General features: G+C 40.7%; 4 protein-coding genes across 5 annotated transcripts in view; 2 read left to right on the top strand and 2 right to left on the bottom strand.

Annotated features, from left to right (window-relative positions):
* The window catches only part of LOC137276206 (TP53-regulated inhibitor of apoptosis 1-like), a 447,953-nt gene extending 428,408 nt beyond the window's left edge, over positions 1–19,545 (bottom strand). The window contains exons 1-2 of one of the 2 annotated variants that reach the window (XR_010956575.1): positions 19,062–19,255; positions 15,633–16,223 (exon numbers count right to left, since the gene is read on the bottom strand). Coding sequence is in view for 1 of the 2 variants with exons in the window: in XM_067808215.1 (XP_067664316.1) it covers positions 16,122–16,223; positions 19,062–19,205 (246 nt within the window). In the remaining variant the exon portion in view is untranslated. Of the gene's footprint in view, positions 1–14,876; positions 16,224–19,061 lie in introns of those variants that run through there. The other variant, XM_067808215.1, reaches the window with a different exon arrangement.
* LOC137276223 (neuronal acetylcholine receptor subunit alpha-6-like) lies at positions 379–1,575 on the top strand. Its single transcript, XM_067808213.1, has one exon. The coding sequence runs from the start codon at positions 379–381 to the stop codon at positions 1,573–1,575; it is 1,197 nt and encodes a 398-aa protein (XP_067664314.1).
* LOC137283284 (uncharacterized) lies at positions 7,351–11,901 on the bottom strand. The gene is made up of 4 exons (XM_067814738.1): positions 11,778–11,901; positions 10,137–10,329; positions 9,457–9,545; positions 7,351–7,756 (listed from the first exon to the last, which is right to left on the bottom strand). Exons 1-4 carry the CDS (start codon positions 11,830–11,832, stop codon positions 7,656–7,658), a joined length of 438 nt encoding a protein of 145 aa, XP_067670839.1. The 5' UTR covers positions 11,833–11,901; the 3' UTR covers positions 7,351–7,655.
* A 369-nt stretch (positions 19,546–19,914) lies between the features above and the next one.
* LOC137283274 (glutamyl-tRNA(Gln) amidotransferase subunit C, mitochondrial-like) lies at positions 19,915–26,793 on the top strand. The gene is made up of 5 exons (XM_067814726.1): positions 19,915–20,057; positions 20,379–20,429; positions 20,661–20,830; positions 21,536–21,639; positions 26,590–26,793. The coding sequence occupies exons 1-5, from the start codon at positions 19,980–19,982 to the stop codon at positions 26,640–26,642; spliced, it is 456 nt and encodes a 151-aa protein (XP_067670827.1). The 5' UTR covers positions 19,915–19,979; the 3' UTR covers positions 26,643–26,793.

Here is a 26,793-nt window from a genome sequence, read left to right as displayed (position 1 = left end):
GATAACCAATCTTTGTCTAAGCAGCCGAGTGTCAGAAAACAGATACTGAATCGCCGAGCTATAAATATTGGATGTGGGAGTCGGATGTCAGTCGAGGCCATAGTGCTGGAACACATAGTCAGAGGACGGTTTCGAGAAAGCTTTGTCATTTACATCTGTCGTGTAATAGAGAAGAATTGCAAGGTAGCCGAGTAATGGTGCAGGAAAATATAGTCAAAAGACGGTTTCGTGAAAGCCTCCTCCAGTGATTAGATGGATTAGAAGGAAGGGCGTTTCTGGAAGAAAAGAAGCACCTAAAACAGACTTTTTATTGCAACGGAACTGCTCTGAACTTTGAAGAAACATAAACTTTACAGTGAAAGAAATTTTTTACTTAAAATGGGGCCTGTGAAAGCGCTGATCTGGCTATGCGTGGTGTTCTTTGTGACAGTTGCTGCTAATCCGACTTCAGAAGATGTTCAAAATGTCCTCAACCTTCTACAGAATAAGGTTGACCGTCGTCTTCGGCCAGTGTCAAACCAGTCTGAACCTGTTAGTGTAAGCTTGACCTTCCACATCCTCACAATCACCGGCTTTGACGAAGTGGAGCAGAAGTTGTCCTGCACGGGATGGTTGGACATCTCATGGAAGGACGAGTTCATGACGTGGAACGAGACTGAATATAACGGCACCAGACACGTCTTTCCGCCCTCGGACTCGCACTGGCTTCCTTTTCTTGCCGTGGCCAATTCCTTTGAAGAGATGCGTCCTTTGGGACAGAATGTTATCATCACCAAAGCGTCTTCTGACGGCATCCTGCACTGGTATCCCGCCGACTCATTCATAACAGCCTGTGCCGTCGACATCAGCAAGTTCCCGTATGACACCCAGACCTGTGAGATAGAATTCTTTCCCTGGGGGAGATCATCTGACGACATTAATTTGAAGGTAGGGGATGGTGTTCTCCTCTATAATTACCGTGAAAACGGGGAATGGGAACTGAAAAAGGTAGACATGCATCCGGTTATTAAGTTTAACGGCAATAACTACATCTCTATGGTGTATGTTACCTTCGTGATCCAACGGCGTCCAGCGTTCTTCATCCTGAACGTCATCCTTCCTGTGCTCCTTCTGTCGCTGCTCAACGTCCTTGTGTTTCTCTTGCCGGCTGAGTCAGGAGAGAGGGTGTCGTATGCAATCACCGTGCTCTTGTCGCTGGCAGTATTCTTGAGCTTCATCAACGACAACATGCCCAAGACAGCGGAGTCACTGTCTGCACTGTCCGTCTACTTGACCATCATGCTCGTCGTCAGTGCCGCCAGTGTGGCGGGATCGATCATGACCCTCGTGCTCTACCACAGAGACCGGAAGAGACCGATTCCAACATGGATGACTCGCCATGTAAGCAGACGACAGGGGAAGACGGCTCCCATTTCTGGAGCAGTCGGTCCACAGAAGGAAGACTCCCAGTTTCCTGACGGTAAACAGACAACCTGGGCTGATGTATCAAAATATATTGACAAAGTCTTCTTCTCAGTTTGTCTGTTGGTAATTGCTCCTGCCACTGCCTTACTTATGGGCAAGATATTTGTATGAGGCAATGGATGAAAGTAATGGAAGATCATTACTAAAGAAGGACATTTGACCTCATAATGCAGAGGACATTACAAATATGACATAAAACAATATGTCTGATCGAAAAGAATGACTATGGTCGACAGTCCAATTCTAGGCCAAGACGTATTTACGAGAAACGTTATTTCTTGGAAATGTTGTGATTCTCTGAAAAACTTTGAAGGAAAATAATTTCCAAGAACAATTTGCATTCGCTTAAAAATGGTTACGTTTGATTTTTATTGCAAACATGTCCCCAGATGATTTCATTACGATTACAACACTGAAAGCAACGATAAAGATTAAACATTTTCTGCAACTGATATTTCAAGATTGGACATGTAGAAAATATGTCTAATTGTACAATGCACTGTTCTTTAAAAATATCTCTAATGATTATAGTTATGTGTTTGTCTCTTTTATGTGTACGCCAAGTAGCATACGTATATTTGTACATAATGTAGCATACGTATATTTGTACGCCATGTAGTAAAACGTTTATTTGTTGCATATATACCTGGAAAAGATACCCAATCATCAAGCACAAAGCGAGGTATTAGAATAAGTGGTATAAAAATTTCCTGACATTTGGAACGATATTTGGTTGGCTCATTGGTTGGTGTAGTGTCGCACCCAGCAATATTCAAACTATATGGCGGTGGTCAATCAGACAATCCTGTGATCAACAGCATGAGCATCGATCTACGCAAATGGGATACAATGACTTGTGTCAACGAAGTCAGCGAGTCTGACCACCCGATCCCGACCCCGTGTCGCCTCTTACGATAAGTGTGGCTGGCTGAAGACCAATTCTAACCTGGAGTTTCAGTGGTTGAGAACGATGCTTACCTCAGATTTACAGTACATAAATATTGTTAGTCAACCTTGCTTATACAAGCGTAATACTTGGTAATACAAGTATATAAGTTTCTAATGATACATATTGGTTGGTTGATTGGTTTTTGTTTGTTTTTGGGTTTTTTTGTTTGTTTGTTGGGTGGGGGGGGGGGGGGTAGGGGTGTGTGTGTGTGTTTGTTTTTGTTGTTTCTTGTTCTTGTTTTATTCCTTTTTATGTGTATGTGCATGTATTTTTGTTGTTGCTGCTGTTGTCTTGTTCTGTTTTTGTCGTGATATAGGTATTATACAGTCAAGTCTCGCTAATTCAACGTCACCTGTTGCACAAAGAATTGTCGGATTACCGAGTGCGACGAAATTGCCTGTATTCAGTTTGTTACAAAAGCGTCGCATTGTCGAATAAACGAGACTTGACTGTATATACTAACTATATTATGATTTCGGAGATGATAATAACAATTCCCTTGTATGCCCTTGACACAACAAATACCTAAAATAATTCTTTGCAAGTTAATAGTTATATGCCCATTTGGAGACTTATAAACGTATAAACTTATAAACTGAAAAGACAACCGAATAAACAACGGTCACGGTACCTCTTGATTTGCTTCTAAAACGCACTAAATGACTAAAGGACAAAAACAAAGGAAACAGATGACGTGATATCGAGGATGGAATGACGTCAGATGTCTGCACAATTTAATTTTGTGTGCGAAGGTCAATATCTGATCTGATCAATATCTTTTGTTTTGGGCGATACATACACGGTATCTTGCTCGTATGCTGATGATTAGCATGCGGATGGTTACCCTTGGCACTGTCCGTCATACGTGAAGAGCTTTGCAAATCCGTTCCAAATTGATGGATGCTAGGTGTCTGGCGTACCCTCTTTTCGAAAACACCACATATTGGAGACATTACAGGTTCAATGTTCATACGCCTTCTTGTCGCAGTGTTATCTGGCCCGATGTGGCCTGATTGGTCATCAACTGGAAAGTTCTGCCAATAATTCAATGGAATGGGAAAATAATATAGCAGATAATTACAATTCTGACCGCTCAAAGCACATTCACAATAATGCATCAATTCGCCATTGATTTTGTTGGTTGTTTAATCCGCACTCAGTAATGTCTTGGCTATATGACGGCGAGTCTGGACCAGACAATCCAGTGCTTTACATCATGAGAATCGATCTAGGCAACTTGGATACGATGACACGTGTCTAACACGATGACACGTAAAGCTAAACTCAATCAATCAATACATCAATCATGATCAATATCAGTGTCGCCGCTTCGTCGCCAAAAATGTTTTCTGTCATCCAATTATCGGCTACAAAACTTGCCGCCTTTGTCAAGGTTAACCCCAGTAAAGGTTGCTTCGTGAAAGGAGCCCCTGTACCTAGATTTTCGAAGCTCTCTTAGAGGTAAAATAGTCGCAACTTCATGTTAAGGTATGGCTCTTACGATAACCTTTACACAAAGAGCTCCAAAAATCTAGGCCCAGATCTGAATCTTTTTGCAAAGTGCAAATACTCCTAGGAGACTCCTCATTGTAGCCTCATCCGTTGGACCATAGGCAGCTTTAATTGTTTTCAGTATTGGAAGTTTTTATGAAGATAGAAATTCCGTTGTCTTTGTATTGATAATATTTATGCTGATATTCATATTTTGGGTAATTAAACACTGACTGACTGACGTTGATTTTACGCCGCAACCTTTTAGCAATATTCTAGTGGTGGTGACACAAGGAATGTTGGTTTACACATTGTAGTCATGTAGGGAATCGGAACCCATATATGAAGACTGGTCATTTTCTCTACGCTGCGCAACCCCATTTGCGCTACAGTTTGCCTGTGGTTGGACACTCCTTGTCCACAGTCAGAAAAAAAACACCCAGATTTACCAAACGAAGGAATACTGACATCCTGAAGCATTCTGTTCCAACTCTATGATACTTATTTCGTTAGTTTGTTATTTCAGGACCAGTGAAGGTCCTGGAGTAGAATAGACCTTCAGCAACCCATGCTTTCCATAAAAGGAGACTGTGCTTGTCGTAAGAGGCAACTAACGGAATCGGGTGGTCTGGCTCGCTCACTTGGTTGACACATGTCATCTGTTCCCATTTGCGCAGATCGATGCTCATGTTGTTGAATACTGGATTGTCTGGTCCAGACTCGATTATTTACAGACCGCAGTCATATAGCTGGAATATTGCTGAGTGCAGCTTTAACCTCACTCACTCAGTCGTTATTTCGGACGAGAATCGCTGGTAGGACAGGACACAAAATCATACTCGTGATGCGGTGGGAACAACATGAGTGTCCATATGGAAAGTCATGACACATAGGCGGATCCAAAGATCCAGGGATGCCCATCTCCCCTTTAACCTGAAAATTTATAAAAGGTCACATGCAACCAAAACATCAAACATAATTAAAACACAATTATCACTTATTCATGGCATAAAGTATACACTGTCGCTTGTAAAAAACAAACAGACAAAATTATAAGCTTACAATCGCGATTAAAAATTGCAATATTTTGTACTTGGGCTTACGAAGCCCTCGGGAGACCGAACCCAGTCATAGCGGGTAGGGTTGCACTCAAGCATAACGACGACTTCCGATTGGCTGGTTCATTTGCTGATACACTGAGGGCTCATTGTGTGTACAGAAAGATGATCTGTTTGATGGGCATTTTAGAAGTATGGCGAGTCACAAGAAAGTAAGATTCTTTATTGATAACAACTTCATTTATTGTACTTGATGAGTCGTTTCAGCATGGATTCATATACCGTTGTCGAACAAAATCATTTACACTAGAAGAAGCTGTTTTCCATAAAGAATGTATATAGAGATGCTGGTTTTTGTAAATACATGTTCTCTGAATTTGCGTTCGAACCAATCAAAAATCATCTCAGTAGAGATGTGGCTGGAAACTGTCATTCGTCCAAGTACAAAGCAGGACTTGAAACTGACAAGAGTTTGCATCAGTTTCCGTCAGATTCAGTCATCCGAGAAAAATGGATGTAGTTTGTTTGCAACCCACAGACATAAAAACATGTCATGTGTACATGTGTATGTGTATGTTTGCTTAATTACATAATGTGGCAGAGACAGGACTTGGGTGCAGGAGTCAATCAATCTATTTTGTTAATGGCGTATATCCTGATAGGTGATAAGTTTAAATTACATGTGGTCAATGATTGAAGCTGTGTATTGCATGTTGTCTTTAGCAGACCAGCAGGCAGACATATACGAGGTGTCTCGTAGGTGTCAATAAACCAGACATTGAGCTTTCTCTGTGACAAGTTTTTTGTGTGTTTTTTTTTCAATGTAAGGAGTTGATTATTTACTTGTTTGTGTACAAAACCAAGATTTGGACTACTGATCACGACCTCATACTCCGGACATGCATACTGTTCAAGCTCTATTCGCTGCCCATGCGTTATGGGCGCAACGAACACAGCTGTTGAAACCAGTTTTCCCCCCAGCGCTGGGGGAAATTAAGTGAATCGTTTGAACTCCATTTTCATCGCGTTTTGTTTTCCACTTTATAGGTTGAAATGGTATTTTTGATGATTTGTTTCGGTAAGTGCATACTGAAAGGTGTCAGAATCTGCAAAGTTGTGAATGACAGCTGAAACATAAATTTAACAGCGCACCCCCTTTCTCAAAAAGCCGTATCCGCCCTTCTTACAGAAACCTATGATTATGGTTTCAGATAGTCATTTCCCAATGTTCTTGTCTGTAGGTTGCCATACCAGTGATAACAGGTTTCACTAAGTTGGATTTGAACCATATTTATACCGACACACCACGATAATGCAGTGGAAGACATCTGAACAGGAACTCACTGGGACTTGATGAATAATATGGCTTAGACAGTGTGCCGGATTATAGAGCTAATGATAAATGTACAAGCCACGGATGGGACTGACATTTTATGCCGGTGTTGACAACCGGATTGGACAGATGCCGGTTTTTTCACAGTTTCCACTGCATTCAAACTTCTTGGAATGACATTTAGAAGTTGGTGTGATGAACGGGCAAAGTTCTATATACAGCTTCTTTATTACTGATGTAATCGGCGTTACATATTATTCAAAGCGGCATAAAACACGGCCCATTTCTGAAAAGATCCAGGGGGTTCCACATAGTGAAATGGGGCCCTGCAAGCTATGACTGCGTCAGGGACGCCTGAATAGATCAGGTGATACGGCTTACATGATTGTTGCCTGGCATCGTATCCCAACCGTGAGGATCGATGTCATAGAAATTGCTGTACAGAAACGATTATTTACAGACTAGTGTCAAATTATTGCCAAGGGCGGTAATAAGCATCAATAAAGAAAGAACTTACTATGCCCTACATCTGACTAAATGATTTGGTATTAGTTAGTGCGTCTCTCCGAAGCACAGATCTATAACCAGCATTGAAGGAATGTATAGGATTTACTGGAGAAGACAATAACCCAGTCTTCCTGGAATCAGTAAGTGTGAAAATTAACTCTTTTAGTTTAAATATTTATAGGCTCTATCTTTTATGGTGTATAATTATATTTAGGTTCGTTTCAATTTCAACCCATCCTGTAAGGCTGGTGGTTCGATCCCTTTGAAGTGATAAAACAATTATTGATTCGCACCAGCGCCCTCTGACTGAGAGGGAGTTACCAATGGTGTGTGACCTGGCTGATTATGTGTCATTAATATTATAGCGTTGTGGTAGCTTGCTCATGATATCCACCATTGGTGCACGCTAATTCAGATCAAGATGATCCAATGACAACACGCCTACTCTGCCTGTTTATATTTAGCATCGTCAATACGTAAAGACTTCTTGCTCATGATATCCACCATTGGTGCACGCCAACCCAGATCAAAATGACACAACGCCAGCATGCCTACTATACCTGTTTATATGTGCAATCGTCAATACATCATGGCAGCTCAGTCGTGATACATTATTGGTGCACGCCAATCCAGGCCAGTTATTTTCGAAGTGTGCGTAGTCCTACTAACGTCTTCTGTCCATTCTTAATATATTGGCTACGAAGTTAAGAATTCTTATGACTACGAACGTTTCTAGAATAAGGGCCAAGATCAAGATGATACAATGACAACATGTCCAGTCTGCCTGTTTATATGTACAATCAATACAAATCAAAACTCAGGGGTAAGGCGAGTACACGTCAGTTGGTTTCGGCTAAGTACACATGGTACACTTGCCTTGCGACAAGACGCAATAATCTTGGCACGCGTCACACACATTCCTCGTTTTGCACTTGACACATCCCGGGGCACAGCCTGCAAACACAAAAAACTGGTTCAGAAGCTGACCCTTTGCGTGAGTAATTGGGTCGGTGGGTGGGTGAGTGAGTGAGTGCGCACGCGCGTGTGTGTGTGTGTGAGAGAGACAGAGAGAGGGGGGAGAGAGAGGGGGGCGGGGAGTTATGGTTTCACAACGCCGATTTTAGCAATATTCCAGCAATGGCACAGTTGGGGACACCAGAAATGGGATTGAGACATTGTGCCTGTGCGGGGAATCGAACCCGGGTGTTCAGCGTGACGAGTGGACACTTTAACCACGAGGCTACCCCTCGCCTTTCACCCTTATATACTGGGCACTTAAAGAAACTGTGCATACAAAAATTTATAATCTAAATTTATCAAACCTGTGTAGACATAAGGATTTAAACTCGGAGATTAGTGACATGTATCCAACATGCATGCCCGTGCCACGTTCCGTGACGTCAGTGGTTTCGTCCTTGAGACGTGCAATACGTTGTTGCACGTGCATTCCGGGAAAGAGAAACAGAGCAAGTGAATGCCACACAATGATGTCACTTTGGAAACGCATCGCCTGCCAAGGATAACGTCTGCACAATGTCATGAGGCCATTGGGATGATCTGTGAGGGAATGTCTCAACGACAAGTTGCTGCACTTCCACTGCCACCGGAACACCATTTCTGCACTGGTGAGACGCTTCCAGAACACAAAGACGTCATCGATCGGCCACGTTCTGGGCGTCCACGTGTAGCAACGCCAAGACAGGGCAGATGGATAAGGGTGACCCATCTTCGCCACAGGTTTCAGACTGCAGTGATGACTCCCCGGACCATCCCAGGACTTCGCCGTATTCTTCACCTGTTCTCAATGCCGATGGCGGTCATACCCGTTATTGAGCTCGTGACATGGTCGTTTGACCCCTGTCCCGCTTGTGGACTCGTGACGTCATTGTGATTGACATTTCTCATGATCCCTCCTTTAAAGTTTATGTGTACCTTTGACATTGTTATCGTACTTATCAACTGGGATGATATTTTGACAATGCACTGTTTCTTCACGTGACCGGTATATGTGATGGCTTAGTCGTTTGTTATCGCAATATTTCAGCAATGTGACAATGGTTCATACGTCAGCGTGTGCGTGTGTCTGCCCGTGTGTGTATCCGTTGGAGTCTGTGGGTGTTCGTTGTGTGTCTCTGCGTGTTTGTGTCCGTGTGCGTATCCGTTTGAGTCTGGAGGTGTTCGTTGTGTCTCTCTGCGCGTCTGTGCCCTAGTGTGTATTCGTTTGAATCTGTGGGTGTTCGTTGTGTGTCTCTGCGTGTTTGTGTCCGTGTGTGTATCCGTTTGTGTCCGTGGTTGTTCGTTGTGTGTCTCTGCGTGTTTGTGCCCTAGTGTGTATCCGTTTGAGACTGTCGGTCTGTCCGTTGTGTGTCTATGGTATTTGTGTCGATCAGTGTGTATATCTGCGTCTGTACGTGTGTGCACTGTATGTCTGTACGTGTTTGTGTTCCACTTATGTGTCAGTTTCTCCTAATGTCTGCAAGTGTTTGTGGCTGTAAACATATCGGTCTCACACAAAACTGTATCCTCTAATACCAAAAACAACAAATATTCGGGGGGAATGGGTTGCAGGTTTCTTTCACCTACCATTCAGATATGGTAGGCCTACTGAGACATTTGGAGATGATATTGAGGGCTTGAAAGATTTATGTCCAGACCTTCGCAGAGAAGTTCCCCTTCTTCCACCTGACTGTACCAGCCATCTGGACACAAGGGGCCCTTGGTGCAGTAGTACTGAGGCTCCGTCCTGCCAGAGAACAGCAGCAGTGATAGTTATATACCTGCACTTTGTTCTAGTGTCACACACACACACACCTGCACACACACACACACACACACACACACCTGCACACACACACACACACACACACCTGCACACACACACACACCTGCACACACACACACACACACACCACACACACACACCTGCACACACCTGCACACACATACTCGAACATGCCTTCATACTACCCAGGTAGGATACCCGTTTAGATTCGAGTTAGAACAGGTCTTCATCAACAAACAAGTGCCGTAAGAGGCGACAAAACGGGATCGGATGGTCAGACTCCCCGACTTGGTTGACGAATGTCGTTGTATTCCAGTTGTCGATGTTCATGCTCTCGATCACTGGATTGTCTATCCAGTTTCCATAATGACAGATCGACGTCATATAGCTTGATTTTTGTTAAGTGCAGCGTTGAACAACAAACAAACAAGTCCACTTCGGAATGAAACTTTTACATAGAAGACCTAAACATGAACGATTAATTTGATGAAATTTCATGTTTTGATTTTTTCGAAACTTGCGTGTCTTTTGCTGTTCAGTATAATTACTTACACGCTCTGAGAGACCAGCACCATGACACCTTTGTAGTCCTGCATGCCGAATGAGAAGCCAGCAGACTTGTTGAAGTGCTTCGGGTTAACGATGCGCAGATATCCGTCTGCGCATTGGTTACATCCTTGGTTGCCGAACGTCTGGACCACGTGACATGGATGGATACAGTGGTCTACTTCTTTGGGACATGGTACTAAACACAGAGACAACAGTTGATTACGAACATAAGTGCCACTGACTTTGAAAATCAGGTCTTCATGTCAGGACATTTAGTGTCAGTGTATTGAAATTGAAGGCACTCTATAAATAATCGAGTCAAGATGAAACAATCCAGTGATAACCAGCATGAACATCGAAAAGAGACACAGTTTGGAACCGATGACATGCATCAAACTATCAAAAAAGTCAACTCGATCCTGTCTGTCGCCTCGTATGATAAGCATTGGTCGCGGGCCATGAAGATCAGGGCCTAGATTTTCGAAGCTCTCTTAGTGCTAAGATAGTCGTAAGTTAATGTTAATGTATGGCACTTACGATTACCTTAGCGCTAAGAGAGCTTCGAAAATGCAGGCCCTGGATTAGATTTGGTCCTCAGTAACCCATACGTGTCGTAAGAGGCTACAGACATAATCGATCGGACTCGAGTGACGGGATTGGTTGGTTGAAACATGTCATCGTATCCCAAACGCATAAAGCTATGTTCATGCTGTTGTTTGTTTACAGACCGCCGCCATATACCTGCAGGATTGCTGATGGCGATAAACACCCAACTGACAAACATGACAAGCTTTATACAATTCCCATCCAGATCTTAATAGGGGAACAAGAACTGGGTAGCAGAAAAGAAATTCTACCAGGATCTTAAACAGAACTTAGATGACGAAGAACAAGTCTACCAGGATGTTCACCAGAGCTTAGTTGACGAAGAACAATTCTACGAGGATCTTAACAAGAACTTGGCTGATGAAGAACAATTCTACCAGGATCTTAACAAGAAGTTGGTTGACGAAGAACAGTTTTACGAGGATCTTAACCAGAACTTGGCTGAAGAAGAACAATTCTACCAGGATCTTAACCAGAACTTGGCTGAAAAAGACCAATTCTACCAGGATCTTAACCAGAACTTGGCTGAAGAGCAATTCTGCCAGGATCGTAGCCAGAACTTGGTTGAAGGACAGGTCACCAGGATCTTAACCAGAACTTGGTTGGAGGACAGGTCTACCAGGATCTTAATCAGTTACAACCATGAGTTGCAGAAACCCGTTCTAATCCAGATCTTTACGACTGACAACCATGTATAACAGAAGACTAGTTCTAACCCGATTAGTCATAGTGGGGTCGTCTGTAATATCGTAACAGATAAAGGAACTACGTGTTTAGAATATGTTCCAAGCAACATGTTTGACGTAATATGTCTGTGTGACTCAATACAAAACACTAAAGAAAGGAACCAGTGTTTTCCTGTACTAATATCCGATCCACATTCCATAAACGACGAGTATATCAGTATAAAATTAGGGTAAGGTTATGGATATGCGTGGGCCTGGAATATGAGATATACATCGAACGGAATCTTAAATATTTGATCAAGAGACGCTTCATTGGAGTTGTTGGAAACAAATTATTATTTGCATGTCTTACCTTGTCCGTTAATAGCTAAGGCACAGCCGACAATAAAGGCTAAAGTGAAAATCATAGCTGACTTTATGGAACAATAACACCCGGAGCGATTGACGAGAAGGGTCTAAAAGAGGACCCACACTGTCACCAGATATATATTTTAGATTATCTACGTCATGTATGTTCCTATGTATTTCATTACATGAAATATATTGGTATCTTATGAAACAGTCGATGTCTGCCTCTACACATTTAAATAAAACCATACTGATCTTGAAATACACACACACACACACACACACACACACACACACACACACACACACACACACACACACACATACACACACTGGAATTGGGTGACGGAGAGTATTGCTTAACGCCGATATAACCGTTTAGCAGAATAACAGAAGGAGAATAATAATGTCGGATCCAGACAAACCAGTAGTTGATACTATGAGCAATGTACACCATGCAATCGGTGGATACACAGCAAATTGTAGATGCCATGTGCTGTTTAGACCCCACGGGAAAAAAATTAGCTGTCCTAGATGTAAATCGGGCTGCGACATACAGAGAAGTGAGTGAGTGAGTGACACATAGCCTATTTATTCAAACTGGAAGATATCAAGGAATCAAGAAAGAAGACAGAATATGTCAAATGTGTAACTTAACTGCACTGAAGATGAATTTCATTTTCGATGTGCCTGTCCAGCATATGTACCTATACGTAAAACATATATGAATAAATACTACTGTGAACATCCTGAAACATTTAAATTTATATTACTTATGAACAATGCTAGTAAGAGGAACTTAGAAGACTTGTACATCTATATCTATAGAGCATTTAATCATAGAAACAGTGTATTGTTACCTACAGATGATTAATGTAGATGTAAATTTTGATTAGTACTATAGGCCTGTGGCCTTTGAGTATTAAAGATTAACTGGTTGGTGGGTGGGTGGCTGGATGAGTGAGTGAGTGAGTTGTGTTTCTAGTCGCCTTTTCACAGTATACGAAGCGAGTTCACGAACCACAGTGTGACGAGCCAACATTCTATCCACCGGGCCACCGTTCTAAAAGACGAAGTTCCGGTGAGGAAATACGTCAGCTGATCGATTTAATGAGTTTCGTCTTGTTGTTTCTTGTTAAATATCGCACTCCACAATATTCCAGCCAAATTGTGGCTCTCTGGCAATAATCGAATCTGGACCAGACTATCAACTAATCAACAGCATGAGCATCGATCTAAGCCTCTGGGATACGATGCCAGTGTCAGCAAGGTTTACAAGCGAAAATGATAACCTAACACCGTTAGTAGTCGTTTAACTGAACAAAAGACGGATGAGTGAACTCTGGTCCATATACATAAGGAGGAGTTGCTATAACCTATTTTTATCTTAGCTGTGTTCATTTTAACGTTGCATTCATAAAATTCAAGTATGACGACTACCTGAAAGTAATCGAATCTGGACAGGACAATACGCTGATTTCCCTCATTGGCATCCATCAACGAAATTCGGGCACCATGTCATGAGCGTGACTACCTGATCCATTTCGTGGTCTCTTACGGCAATTCCAACAGGATACAACAACCTTCCCCAACATCAGCTGATAAGATAACATACGGTGATCCAACTAATTCGAATTCCATCATATGCATCCAAATTCCAAAGAGTTCATCACAATATGGCAGAACTACAAATGCAACCAGTATGCTTGTCACCCACATCTAGAGCCTCAAGGTGAGTTTGGTCCTGTGAGATAAGAATACGGGATTAGACATGGTAGTGACATTTCGTGATAAATAGGGCAGCCAAACATACTTTACTGTTTGCTTTATTCTTAATTCTGGAAGCAGTATTAAAGCTATATGGCAACGACCTTTGTGTAATTTGGATCAGACAAACCACTTTTAGCACTATTCTAACGTCACCAGCAGCTGCTATATCTCACACAACCCTACATTCATCCATGATTCATAAATGGCAACATCAGTCTTTGCTAAAATACAAATATCTCTCTGTGCCATAGTCTTTTGTTTTTATTGGTTTGAGTTTAAAAAAATGGGCCAGAAGATTTCATTCTGGGTCTGCAGATTTTAAAGACCCGAAGCTGACAGCAGGCCCTAATGGCCAACTGGCAAATAAAAGTATTGCAAACAGTTAGACTACCTCACTAACCCTGTACTAACTCTACTTGGAAACATTCTCATATTTCCTTGTTTGTTTATTGAATACTAGCAGCATTTGTCAACCTACATGACATAGCACTAGGCTATCTCACTGACACTTAATATATTAAAAGGTCCACAAAGACTTTTAAAATGGCACTCAACAAACTTGAGAACAATATGTTTATAGTTTATGACCACAAACTGATAGCCAAAGCATCTGATCAGTGAGTAAAAGCTTTTATACCTTTTCTCAACATTTTCCTTATCCAATGCAAATGACTTTTATACAACCTTCTTGAAACTTATGTCCCACATGAATACATAGTCAAGTCTCCTCCAAGTTTGGTTTTGTTTGTTTTTCAGCTCTTAAAATTCCAGCTATATGACAGCTGCCTGTAAATAATCGAGTCTGGACCAGACAATGCAGTGATTGACATCCTGAGCATAAGTGTACACAACTGAGATACCATGATATGTCAACTCAGTGAGCATGCCTGACCATGTGATCTTGTTATTCACCTCTTGCAACAAGCAGGGGTTGCTAAAGACCAGTTTTAATCCAGATCTTCGTGAATGTGGGGTGTGACATGTCTGTGAGTATGTGTGCTTGCACATGTGTAAATGGCAAGTTTAGAAGAAATGAAACCTTGTAAAGTTGAGAGGTCATGTCTTCTACTTAAAAACATATCTAAGAACAAGAGCTTCTTTTGCTGTTCAGTATATGTGGAGAGGGTATGTGTCCATGTCATGTACTTGCTTGAATCAGTGTTGTACAACGAAGTCCATATGCCAGGGGTGCAATATGCAATAGGTGAAAACTACATCCGTAGATGATTTACTGAAAATCAGTGATAACACCAGCAATTCGTAAAAATGGCGATCTGATCAGAGTGAGGCAGCTGCATATTTCTTCACATGTATAAATACCAACGAGATAAACTGTTGTGAAAATAGTCATTTAATCATCCAGTAATTGTAAAATCACAAAAGCATATAAACAAAGAATGTCTGGAATATATGATTATCTACACTGCAAATGTTAAAATTCTGAACACACAAAAACAGTATCTTGTAAAAAAACATCTCACACATAAAACATACATAATCTGTCCTATATTTTCAGCAGACATATATATTTGCACCTAACATTCTTCTTATTGATTTTACACAGCATGACATTCATAGTGACTGAAGTCAAAAAATAATCACAAACACTATCACAAGCTTAAATGAGGTGACAAGACATCCCATATTAATTTTGGAGGCTCTGAACATATACTCAAACACACATAAACTGATATTAATGAACTACTACCAAGTTTACATAAAACAATTCACATTCCCTTCACCAAGTACACAAATAATACCTCCACTTTTCTTAGGGTCAGCACCTTTGAAAATGTCTTTTTAGACTCCCTTGGAAGTATACTCCTAAACATTTGTTATATGGGGCTGTAGGTGTAAAGTGACACACAATCATAATATCATGTTGAGAACTTTCAAATCTCACAAACTCCTTTCATTGTTGACAAAGTGTTCATTGTACTTTCATTAATTTGAGATAAAGATAAAGTTTGCCCTACGTCTTTATTGCGTAATATAAGGTGTGTAAGGAAATGCAGGACCACATATTTCAAAGTATGTTGAGCCTACAACAGTTTAATTACCCCTGGCACATTTGTGAATTATTTTGGACTGCTAAAATTACAGTAAGTTAGTTTTATGCCGGTTTTAGCAATATCCCAGCAATAACACTCCTAGGGACACCAGAAATGAGCTTGACACATTGTACTTATGTGGGGGAACTGAACCCAGGTTTTCAGCAAGTGCTTTTTAACCACTAGGCTATCCTCCATCCCACGTCATCAAGGTGTTTCAAGCACTGTGCAACTACACTTGTCCCAGCTGTCACAGAAACATTAAGAGAAACATGTAATTTGTTACCATACAAATTTGGAAAAGAGACACAAGAGATTCTGCTTTTTAGAGAAAATATGCAACACATTCTCTTGTCACAGTCATGTTCATTATTTCTTTTTGGCTAAACAAAAGAAAACAAATCTCCTACTGCTAACAAAATTTGATCTACTGAAGATTGGAAGTTTGAATGCAGCAATCATAAAGTGTCATGATAATAGTCTTCATGGTGTTCTTCCATGTTTTGTTGTGATGTGTTGCAGGCTTGTCAACCTCGTGCCTTTTTGACTGGGGGCTGTTTCTCCTTCTCAGTTCCGAGAACAGCAGTGTCAATCTGCCACAAGTCAATATTCTTGGCCTTGATAGCATTCTGGTGAACAAAACAGAAAATAACACATGAAACAAACATGGCATATTCATGTATATTGACATGTCCTTTGTTCTCTCATTACATAATAAAAAGAGGCTAAAGTCTACAAACACTATTTCTTTACTAATTGCTAACTGAAGCAGTATGATGGTGGTCTGTAAATATTTAACAATTCAATAATTGATACCACAGACATCGACCCATGCAGTTAAAATTCAATCAACCAAGATATGAGGTCTGATCACTAGTGTTGTGACTTGGTTAAATCTCATGATCAATGATTGGTTCATTGCAGCTGATCAATCATCGAAAATAATAGTTTGCATCATTTACCATATTTTCCTGTTTATATTTCGTACTGCTTTCAAAAATTGCGATAAAAAAAAGAACTTCTTGGGAGTTTTTCACAAACTGCACATAATTCTGTTAAGTTCATAATGGGGAGATAACTCTTTATCAGATGTGTAATTTTTAGACAATGTTGAGTTCAAACTCATGTGACTTCATGAACAAACATTCTGTAGAAAGTGAATTCATGGTCATAAAAGAATGGACAACAAAGCATGAAAACAGGATAACAAAGTAAGAAAGCTGGATTACAAAGCATGAAGTCAGCTGTGAAAGTACATGCTGAATAATCACTTGTGATTGTGTTTCACTTTACTGTTTAACACAACACTCAGTATTATGACAGCAACCAATAAATACATGCATACCATTTGTTGTATCTGGGATCACACTTTCTCAGTAAAGTATAGATTGTAGTACTTTTATTGGGCTGAGTCCCATCCGTGGATCAAATCCACACCCTCAGAGTCAGGCATCTCCTCGCCAGCAGACAATGTCAGCAACCTAACCCACTCAGCCACAGTGACTTCCACAAACGGAAGTCAAACAACTGGTAGTCTGGGCCACGGACTTTGCATACCCCTCTGATAAATTTGGCATGGCTCCCACGACCACAGAGGCAGGCATGGTGACTGTGAGGGTTAGGACTGAGCTCACCAAAAGTACTAGAATCTGTGCTTTACTGAGAAGGTGTAATTCCAGGTAGGTTGTGTTACATCTGATCATGTTTCTGTGTATTCAGTGTGAGTGAGTGAGTGAGTTTAGTTTTAAGCCACACTCAGCAATATTCCAGCTATAAGGCGGCGGCCTGTAAATAATTGAGTCTGGACCAGACAATCCAGTGATCAACAGCATGAGCATCGATCTGCACAATTGGGAATCGATGACATGTGTCAACCAAATCAGCGAGTCTGACCATCCGATCCCGTCAGTTGCCTCTTACGACAAGCATAGTCACCTTTTATGGCAAGCATGGGTTGCTGAAGGCCTATTCTACCCCGGGACCTTCACGGGTCACTGTGTATTCGAAACCAGTAAAAAATTGTTCCAGGTTAAGACAACCTGATGATTCTGATTAACATGCAATCATCCATTTCACTCAGGCACAAAGGCATCCACTGCAATCAGCCAAATCATGAAACCACAGCACCTGATTCAACTGGTTGCCTCTTACAACCAGTAGCATTGTGGGACCTGATGATTCACCAAGGCTATTAGCATTAACTTCCTCTAACTATCGCAACCATTAAATTACATGCCCTTTGTTGGGGGGTAAAGAATCTGCATTGACATCTCGCAATTCACAGAGGTAACGTTTTTTGGTGAAAGCTTTTGTTTTTCAACTAAGAGCTATTATCAACATTCAGAAATGTTTTGATAAGTGCTTCCATACTTATCAACCTGGTATCAAGTTTCAACCTAGGATCAAAGATACACACTATTTAACTTGTGTCGTTACCTACGGCTGTGAGCAGTCTGTCATCGCCATTTGTTGGACTGGAATATATCATAAAGCTGAGTTTATGATCGGAATAGTCTCAGTGAGTGAGTGAGTGAGTGAGTGAGTGAGTGAGTGAGTGAGTGAGTGAGTGAGTGAGTGAGTGAGTGAGTGAGTGAGTGAGTGAGTGAGTGAGTGAGTGAGTTTGTTGAGTTTTATGCGCCTTTTAAGCAATTATGCAACTTTCCAGCAATGTCCTAGCAGGGGCACCAGAAATGGGCTACTCCATGTGGGAAGTCAAACCAAAATCTTCAGCGTGCTGAGTGAACACTTTAACCACTAGGCTATCCTACTGTGATGAATCCACAGTAAATACATACATTTTTGTAAAGATTACAGTAAATGAACTAGCTAAATTGAAATCAATAACAAATCAGAATTCATTAGAGGACCCAGGAACTGATGCAAGACAGCAATTTCTGCAAACTTCCATGGTGTCAAGGATGACCTACCAACAAGGTACTTCTAACCTGGCGGGGTAACCCATCTCGAGTCTTTCAAGGCTATCGGCTATTTCCAACTACTTCAACAAAAATACGGCTAATTCTCCGAAATGATTGACTTGAGTGAGCCTGTTTAATATCCGTAAGCGCAATTGATAGTTTAATTATAGACAGATCAACTGAGGTGAAGTCAATTGTACTTCATTACAAATGTATTATGAAAACAAATGAAACACTTTGAATGTTAATCATCTGCCAGTGGTAGAAATGGTAAAAAACTATTAGGACGGGAAAATAACGAAGCCAATGTACGTCTCTATATTTTGTCTCATAACCCTAATTAGTTTATTGTCATATTTGTATGATTCTGAAAATTAATAAAAGAACACACGATTTGCTTATACTCATAGTGGGCGCTGACCAATTTGCGGTCTGCTTTCGTAATTAGACTGTTGGCGAGAAGCATTATTCGCTCCGCATCAGTGCCCCTTTAAGAACAAACAGTAGTTTTCAAATTCAATTCACTACGTTTCTGAATATTAGCATTACCTTCACACAGTTTTGATATACACGGAAGAGCGGGGCACACTCGTCCTCCTTCTGCCCTTTCAAGAATTTGTCTGAAAACCACTTATTAAAACAGTCATCGTAGGCCTTCTTCAGGTCCTGGCATTCTTGGCCCACACTATTCATGTTCACATTTCATCAGTCGCCACACGTTTACCCCAGCAGCGCAAAAAGGAAGTGACGTCAGAACACGATTGGATTTCCCCTTCTATTCTTAAACATAGACCCTACTGGCGTCAATTCTGTGATGGCAGTCAGTCGAACTACGCTCATTTAGCATCGACTGTATGGACAGGATGTGCAAAATATTAGAGCTTGCGGCTGACACTTCTGTGAATTAGGTTTTGGTTCTTAACATTAAAGCAATGAAGACTGGTACCCTGTCTTTCGCCTCCTGGTGGATGCGGGTTGTATGCAGGGCCCCGTCTTTCACATTGCAATGTACGTTCTACCTTAAGCTGGTTCCCGGCTCCCTTTGCGCGCGCTAAGGTTCGCCAAAACCATGGCCAAAACGTGTGCGATATGCGAGACGGGGCCCAGTTAACCAGTTATTGTGTCGAAGAGCGCAATCGCTTGAGGGCAAGAAAAACAATCTTATCATCAGTTACAACTTCTTGCAAAATAGTTCTCGATATATTTGAATGTATTCGTGATTGGTTTTCAATTGATATGATTGGTTGCAAATGTCACGTGCCCTTTACTGTATCAAGTGACTTGTCATTTATGTGGATACCTTGGAACTATACATAGACTGGTACTTTGCCTATGCTACGCTCAGCAGTGCAGCGATAGCGCAGCGCGGAATAGGGCAGGGGAACCAGTCTAAATTATATGATGTGCAGAGTTGTCTGCTCTTGGGGGGATTTGGCGAGAGGAAAGTGTGAGAAAGACACTCAAACCATGATACGGAATTCTGCCCTTTTGTGCCAGCGTTGCGTGCGTCTGTGGAAGCCAGCGAAACGTCGCCTTGCGTCAAAAGTAGTTTCATATTGTTCCCATGCATCTAAACATGTTGTTCCTCTTTTCTCAGTCACCGCAATTAAGCACTCATAAAATCACCCGATAATGGCCACATTTATGATATAGTGACCAGAAACTGAAGTTATTCACGAATGCTAATCAGGAATGCGACAACGAAACAGTTAAAACCTCTGTGTTTAAATGCACTGAATAGACATTTGTCGGTTTCTTTGACAACGTGATGACAATACCCAGGAATTGTTCACACAATCGGTTAAAGGTATAATTTTATGATCAAAATAGACTGTATTCTATTTTTATGTTTGATATTATTTTTAGGTTCCCGAAAAGCCAACATGGATTGAAATAGATCCAAAGATGTTGCCTGATGTGAGTATCTGTTCAAGAATTTACACGACAAGGAGCCAGTGTTACCAAATTTGCTGTTTGTAAAGGATGTGGACTTTGATTATCTCAAAGTACATGTTTTTGTGAAAACCTACTGAATCAGATCAGATTACACACACCAGATAGACTGCCCAAAATACATGTAATTTAATCTTCACTGTCTTAAAATGCAAACGTAATATCCATGTTGACATGGTGTATCTGTTGGTGCAGGTTCCGAAGATTAGCAAGGAGTTGGTGGAGCAGTTGGAAAGACTCTCATTAGTTGAGTTCACCAATGAAGAAGGTATCGCATGTCTCTCCGCTGCTATCAGATCTGCCAACATTCTCTACATGGTGAACACAGATGGAGTCGAACCGCTAAACACAGTTTTAGAAAACAGGTATCTTGCTATCAGTGTGCAAAATAACCACTGATCCACGAACCAATGACTAGTAAAAATCCAGTCGAGCCAGTAAATCTCCACACGACTGGCTAGTGAATTTGCATGGGGTCATTTTGTAAATATATGACTGTCTCGGGCTCATTAAGTTATAATGCACTTTTAAATCCTGCAACAGTATAGACTGATAAATACTTTCATAACATTAGCAACTTAATGATGACTTATTTAATGTATTTGTGTATTAACGAAATATTTTAGAAATTCAGACATCTGTTTTCCTATTTTCTTTTGATGGCATTTTACCTTTTAGTAATCTTTTTCAAAGTTTCTACATTCAAATTTCAGGCTAGTGAATTAGTTTACGGGCTGGTTATTTTCAGGCACAGCTAGCCAATCAGGGCCTGATTGGCTAGCAAAATTTGGAAACTATTTCGCAGGCTGTATGCTAGAAATATCATTTTGTCAGTTGACTTTATCCTGCCCAAGTAACTTATACTTGCCTACCCACTGGAGCAAGGGTATGGGCAAACAAATATAATTTCTTGTTTCTGTTAAGAAATATTTGTACTGGAGGACTAGTTGCTTAGCAATCACCAAGGAGAAAAAAATGAAAATGTGGGAAACTTTGTTGCATTCAGTTTATGAATAGCCTTATGGGTGCTCATCTCCGTGAAGTACAAACTATGACAATTTGGTTGCCAGGGAACTGTATCTACGAAATGATGATATCACCGATGGCAACTGCAGAGATGAAATCCTTTCCAATGCAGCTAAAACTGAAGAAGAGTACTTTGTTGCCCCACCAGGTATGTACATAAGAGAAGGCTTTAACTTGAGGTAATTTACTACAGACAGGGATGCCATACTAAGAGGATTGCATAGCTTTGATACATTACACGTAACCTAAACTGTCGTAATCATATTACACAATTTTCAACAATGTTCATCAGGTTTCTTTCTTAAATGAATTACAACACATTGTTTTGAAACATTTCTTGTTCTAAGAATACAATGGAAGCTGTCTGAACCGGCACTCATTGGGACTGAAGAAATAATCCGGTTTAGACAAAGTGCTGGATTGTAGAGCTGGTGATAAATGTACAAGCCACCGATGGGACTGAGATTTTCTGCTGGTGTTGACAACTTGCCAGACTGGACAGATGTCTGTTTTGACAGCTTCTACTGTTCATTTTTTGGCAATGCAATATTCATTTTAAGACTGTATTAAGCGAATGTTTGAAACCTGCAGGGGATTCATGCAGGAAGCTGATGTCTCCATGAACCCCAGTAAAGTGGCCAAGCTTTGGTTAATGGTGGACCATAGCCCATGTTAAATGTCATATCGAGTTAAACGTCATATCAAGTTGCATTTTTAGAACTGGACTTAAGTAATATTTACTTGTATTCTATGATACATTGCTATTTAACATAAATATTACATGGCTGATATATTGCTGGTGTGACATTAATTTTAACTCACTCATTAGCTGTGTATTGGCACACACAAATATCGTACACAATTGTATTGTTGGTGATGTCAGTCAAATCATGGGTAAAGTCGGAATGATGTCACAAATGAGCATTTTCAGATGCTACCATGTGAACCACATGAAAGGGACAGCTGATGACACTTCACTGCTGTATCCATTATCATGTAAATGAGTGCAGACAGTAACAACATGTTGGCCTTGACATTTCCTTCTGTGTTTACATTGTCGATAAACATCATGTCATGGCCAATTTTCAGATGCTACCATGTGAACCACATGACACGGACAGCTGATGACACTTCACTGCTGTATCCATTATCATGTAAATGAGTGCAGACAGTAACAACATGTTGGCCTTGACATTTCCTTCTGTGTTTACGTCGTCGATAAACATCATGTCATGGCCAATTTTCAGATGCTACCATGTGAACCACATGACACGGACAGCTGATGACACTTCACTGCTGTATCCATTATCATGTAAATGAGTGCAGACAGTAACAACATGTTGGCCTTGACATTTCCTTCTGTGTTTACATCGTCGATAAACATCATGTCATGGCCAATTTTCAGATGCTACCATGTGAACCACATGACACGGACAGCTGATGACACTTCACTGCTGTATCCATTATCATGTAAATGAGTGCAGACAGTAACAACATGTTGGCCTTGACATTTCCTTCTGTGTTTACATCGTCGATAAACATCATGTCATGGCCAATTTTCAGATGCTACCATGTGAACCACATGACACGGACAGCTGATGACACTTCACTGCTGTATCCATTATCATGTAAATGAGTGCAGACAGTAACAACATGTTGGCCTTGACATTTCCTTCTGTGTTTACATCGTCGATAAACATCATGTCATGGCCAATTTTCAGATGCTACCATGTGAACCACATGACACGGACAGCTGATGACACTTCACTGCTGTATCCATTATCATGTAAATGAGTGCAGACAGTAACAACATGTTGGCCTTGACATTTCCTTCTGTGTTTACATCGTCGATAAACATCATGTCATGGCCAATTTTCAGATGCTACCATGTGAACCACATGACACGGACAGCTGATGACACTTCACTGCTGTATCCATTATCATGTAAATGAGTGCAGACAGTAACAACATGTTGGCCTTGACATTTCCTTCTGTGTTTACATCGTCGATAAACATCATGTCATGGCCAATTTTCAGATGCTACCATGTGAACCACATGACACGGACAGCTGATGACACTTCACTGCTGTATCCATTATCATGTAAATGAGTGCAGACAGTAACAACATGTTGGCCTTGACATTTCCTTCTGTGTTTACATCGTCGATAAACATCATGTCATGGCCAATTTTCAGATGCTACCATGTGAACCACATGACACGGACAGCTGATGACACTTCACTGCTGTATCCATTATCATGTAAATGAGTGCAGACAGTAACAACATGTTGGCCTTGACATTTCCTTCTGTGTTTACGTCGTCGATAAACATCATGTCATGGCCAATTTTCAGATGCTACCATGTGAACCACATGACACGGACAGCTGATGACACTTCACTGCTGTATCCATTATCATGTAAATGAGTGCAGACAGTAACAACATGTTGGCCTTGACATTTCCTTCTGTGTTTACGTCGTCGATAAACATCATGTCATGGCCAATTTTCAGATGCTACCATGTGAACCACATGACACGGACAGCTGATGACACTTCACTGCTGTATCCATTATCATGTAAATGAGTGCAGACAGTAACAACATGTTGGCCTTGACATTTCCTTCTGTGTTTACGTCGTCGATAAACATCATGTCATGGCCAATTTTCAGATGCTACCATGTGAACCACATGACACGGACAGCTGATGACACTTCACTGCTGTATCCATTATCATGTAAATGAGTGCAGACAGTAACAACATGTTGGCCTTGACATTTCCTTCTGTGTTTACGTCGTCGATAAACATCATGTCATGGCCAATTTTCAGGCAATCACCAAATGAAAATGCACAAAATAAACTCTAGATGTGGACAAGACATTCCTGTAACATAAAAACTTGTAAGCTCTGGATTTTCTTTTAATAACAAGGCTGAAAATGTTACATGTGTACCTACATTTTCTGAAATAATAAAAAATGTATGTATAGAAACTATATGCAAACTAAAATGCAGCAATCAGTACATGGCATTATTTTTTAAATGGGAAAAATTTACAAAACAGTCACCATGTCTTAAGAAAGTTCAACCATGATAATAAAGATTATTTTAAGACGCATAAAATGAAAATGAATAAGGAGAAGTTAAAACATATGTTTTTCAAACGTGTTAATTACCATTTTCAAAGTGGCAATTACCAGAAAAATGTGGTAATTGCGAGTTTCAAAAGTCATATTTACCAGAAAAAAGTGGTTACTACCAATTTTAAAACAAATTCAGAAAAAGAAATTTTGACACCCCTGTGGGCTTTTGTAAAATTTTGACCCAACCCACATGCAGGTGAATTTGCAAATCTGGCAGCCCGTGTTGAAAATAACTTGACATGGATAGTCAGACGTTTTAAACGTTGGTATTTGTTAATTGCCTTTGGCATTATTCGAAACAGGTGTTTATCCAAAGGCCAAAGATGGGTTAAATTAAGTCAGGCATGAAAAATTTGAACATTTTCCTGACCAATGGACAAGTAAATATTTAAACAATATCTCTAGACTTTACCCTTGGGGACACCATGATGAGTTCATTTGTAAACTTGATCATCAGCTTGTTGAAATTGTGCATTTTTGTCCTGTTGGACATGCTTGCCATAAAAGGTGACAATGCTTGTTGTAAGAGGCAACTAGGTGATGAGGCTCGCTGACTTGGTTGACACGTCTTCGGATCCCAACTGCGCAGATTGCTCATGCTGTTGATCACTTGATTGTCTGGTCCAGACTCAGTTATTTACAGACCGCCTCCATATAGCTGGAACATTGCAGAGTGCGGCATAAAACTAAACTTGCTCACTGCTGTTGTAATTAATCAAGAATCTTTCAGACGATGTTGATTTTACCGGTTGGTTTTCAATACAATATTTCCTGACATATTTCCCGGATGAAGACAGCAGTAGCTGTGTTTCTGCTGGCTAGCATTTCAAATATCGGTCATTTGTAAATTTTACCGGTCAAGGGATCACACTGTTCATTGTTTGTGAGATCTTGCACGCTAGCAACCAATCAAAAATGCATGTAGTAGATATTGCAATGTGTCAGTGCTGTTATGTTTGGCATTTGTTATTTTTCTTTCTAAAACTTCTACTTTATATGTGACATCTCATTGTCATTGTGAAAACGTAATCTTTTTCAAGGAGAAATAAAACTGACAGAGGTAATTAGAAAGTTGATTTTAAGATTTGTCCAACAGCCTTTGAAATTACCGGACATTCTAACTTTGTATCGGTCTGGTACATTATGAATAATGAAACACTGTCAATAGTTCGTGAATCTACGGAGACCAGGTTGTCAGCTGCTGCTATTTAGAAAGTTTAGTGTGTTTGTTTTTTGCTGTATTCTGGCAGGGTTAGGTTTATGTTGTTGTTGGCAACAAGTTTGACGGAAGTGTTTTCCAGACCATATCTCTAAAAGTAATTCATATTCTTCTATGAAACTCCCCATGAAGATCCGGGTTTGAACTGATCATCAGTAACCTGTGATTGTCATATGAGGCGACTAACGGGATCGGGTGGTCAGGCTCGCTGACTTGGTTGACACATCATCGGTTCCCAGTTGCGCAGATCGATGCTCATGTTGTTGATCACTTGATTGTCTGGTCCAGATTCAATTATTTATAGACCGCCGCCATATAGCTGGAACATTGCAGAGTGCGGCATCAAACTAAACTCACTCGCTCACTGCTCCAGTATGTTTTAGAGCAATCTTTCGCCTAAATAGATAACTTCTGACTTCTTGCATGCAGCTTTTCACAAATATAGAATACCGAAGACCTAACTTGGATACAGGTCAGTTAAAGCCGACTTCCACTGTCTATTAGCCAAAGTCTGGGGTAGAATAAGCCTACAGCAACCCATGCTTGTCGTAAGAGGCGTCATTGGTTCCCAATTGGGCAGATCGATGCTCATGCTGTTGATCTCTCGATTGTCTGATCCAGACTCGATTATTTACAGACCACCGCCATATAGCTGGAATATTGCTGAGTGTGACATAAATCTAAACTCGCTCACTCTATTAGCCAAATGAGAAATGTTAAGTACTTTTTTTCTCTTTCAGGAAACATTCCTCTGGAATCTAAGGATGAAGATTACAAGAAGTCACTTTCTTGACAGTTGATATTCCTGTGTAAGCTTGTGTGATGTGCTGAATATGGACTGTGAATTATTTGTGGACAAGTGAAATCATACATCAGTCGTCTCTTACAGATTTGATTTGTATGACAGCAAAAAATAAAAAAGATTTCTTAGCGCCCAGCTTAAA

Source organism: Haliotis asinina, chromosome 1 (genome assembly GCF_037392515.1).
Source record: "Haliotis asinina isolate JCU_RB_2024 chromosome 1, JCU_Hal_asi_v2, whole genome shotgun sequence".
Taxonomy (NCBI): domain Eukaryota; kingdom Metazoa; phylum Mollusca; class Gastropoda; order Lepetellida; family Haliotidae; genus Haliotis; species Haliotis asinina.
Note: the sequence above shows the minus strand (reverse complement) of the source record. Positions and strands in the feature narration are given on the sequence as shown.

Coding starts and splice junctions, on each gene's coding strand:
- LOC137276223 (XM_067808213.1), top strand. CDS start 379: ATGGGGCCTGTGAAAGCGCTGATCTGGCTATGCGTGGTGTTCTTTGTG.
- LOC137283284 (XM_067814738.1), bottom strand. CDS start 11,832: ATGATTTTCACTTTAGCCTTTATTGTCGGCTGTGCCTTAGCTATTAAC. Junction 10,330..11,777: donor CTTAGCTATTAACGGACAAG/GTAAGACATGCA, acceptor CTCTGTGTTTAG/TACCATGTCCCAAAGAAGTA. Junction 9,546..10,136: donor GTGCTGGTCTCTCAGAGCGT/GTAAGTAATTAT, acceptor GTTCTCTGGCAG/GACGGAGCCTCAGTACTACT.
- LOC137283274 (XM_067814726.1), top strand. CDS start 19,980: ATGATACGGAATTCTGCCCTTTTGTGCCAGCGTTGCGTGCGTCTGTGG. Junction 20,430..20,660: donor ATCCAAAGATGTTGCCTGAT/GTGAGTATCTGT, acceptor CTGTTGGTGCAG/GTTCCGAAGATTAGCAAGGA. Junction 21,640..26,589: donor GTACTTTGTTGCCCCACCAG/GTATGTACATAA, acceptor TTTCTCTTTCAG/GAAACATTCCTCTGGAATCT.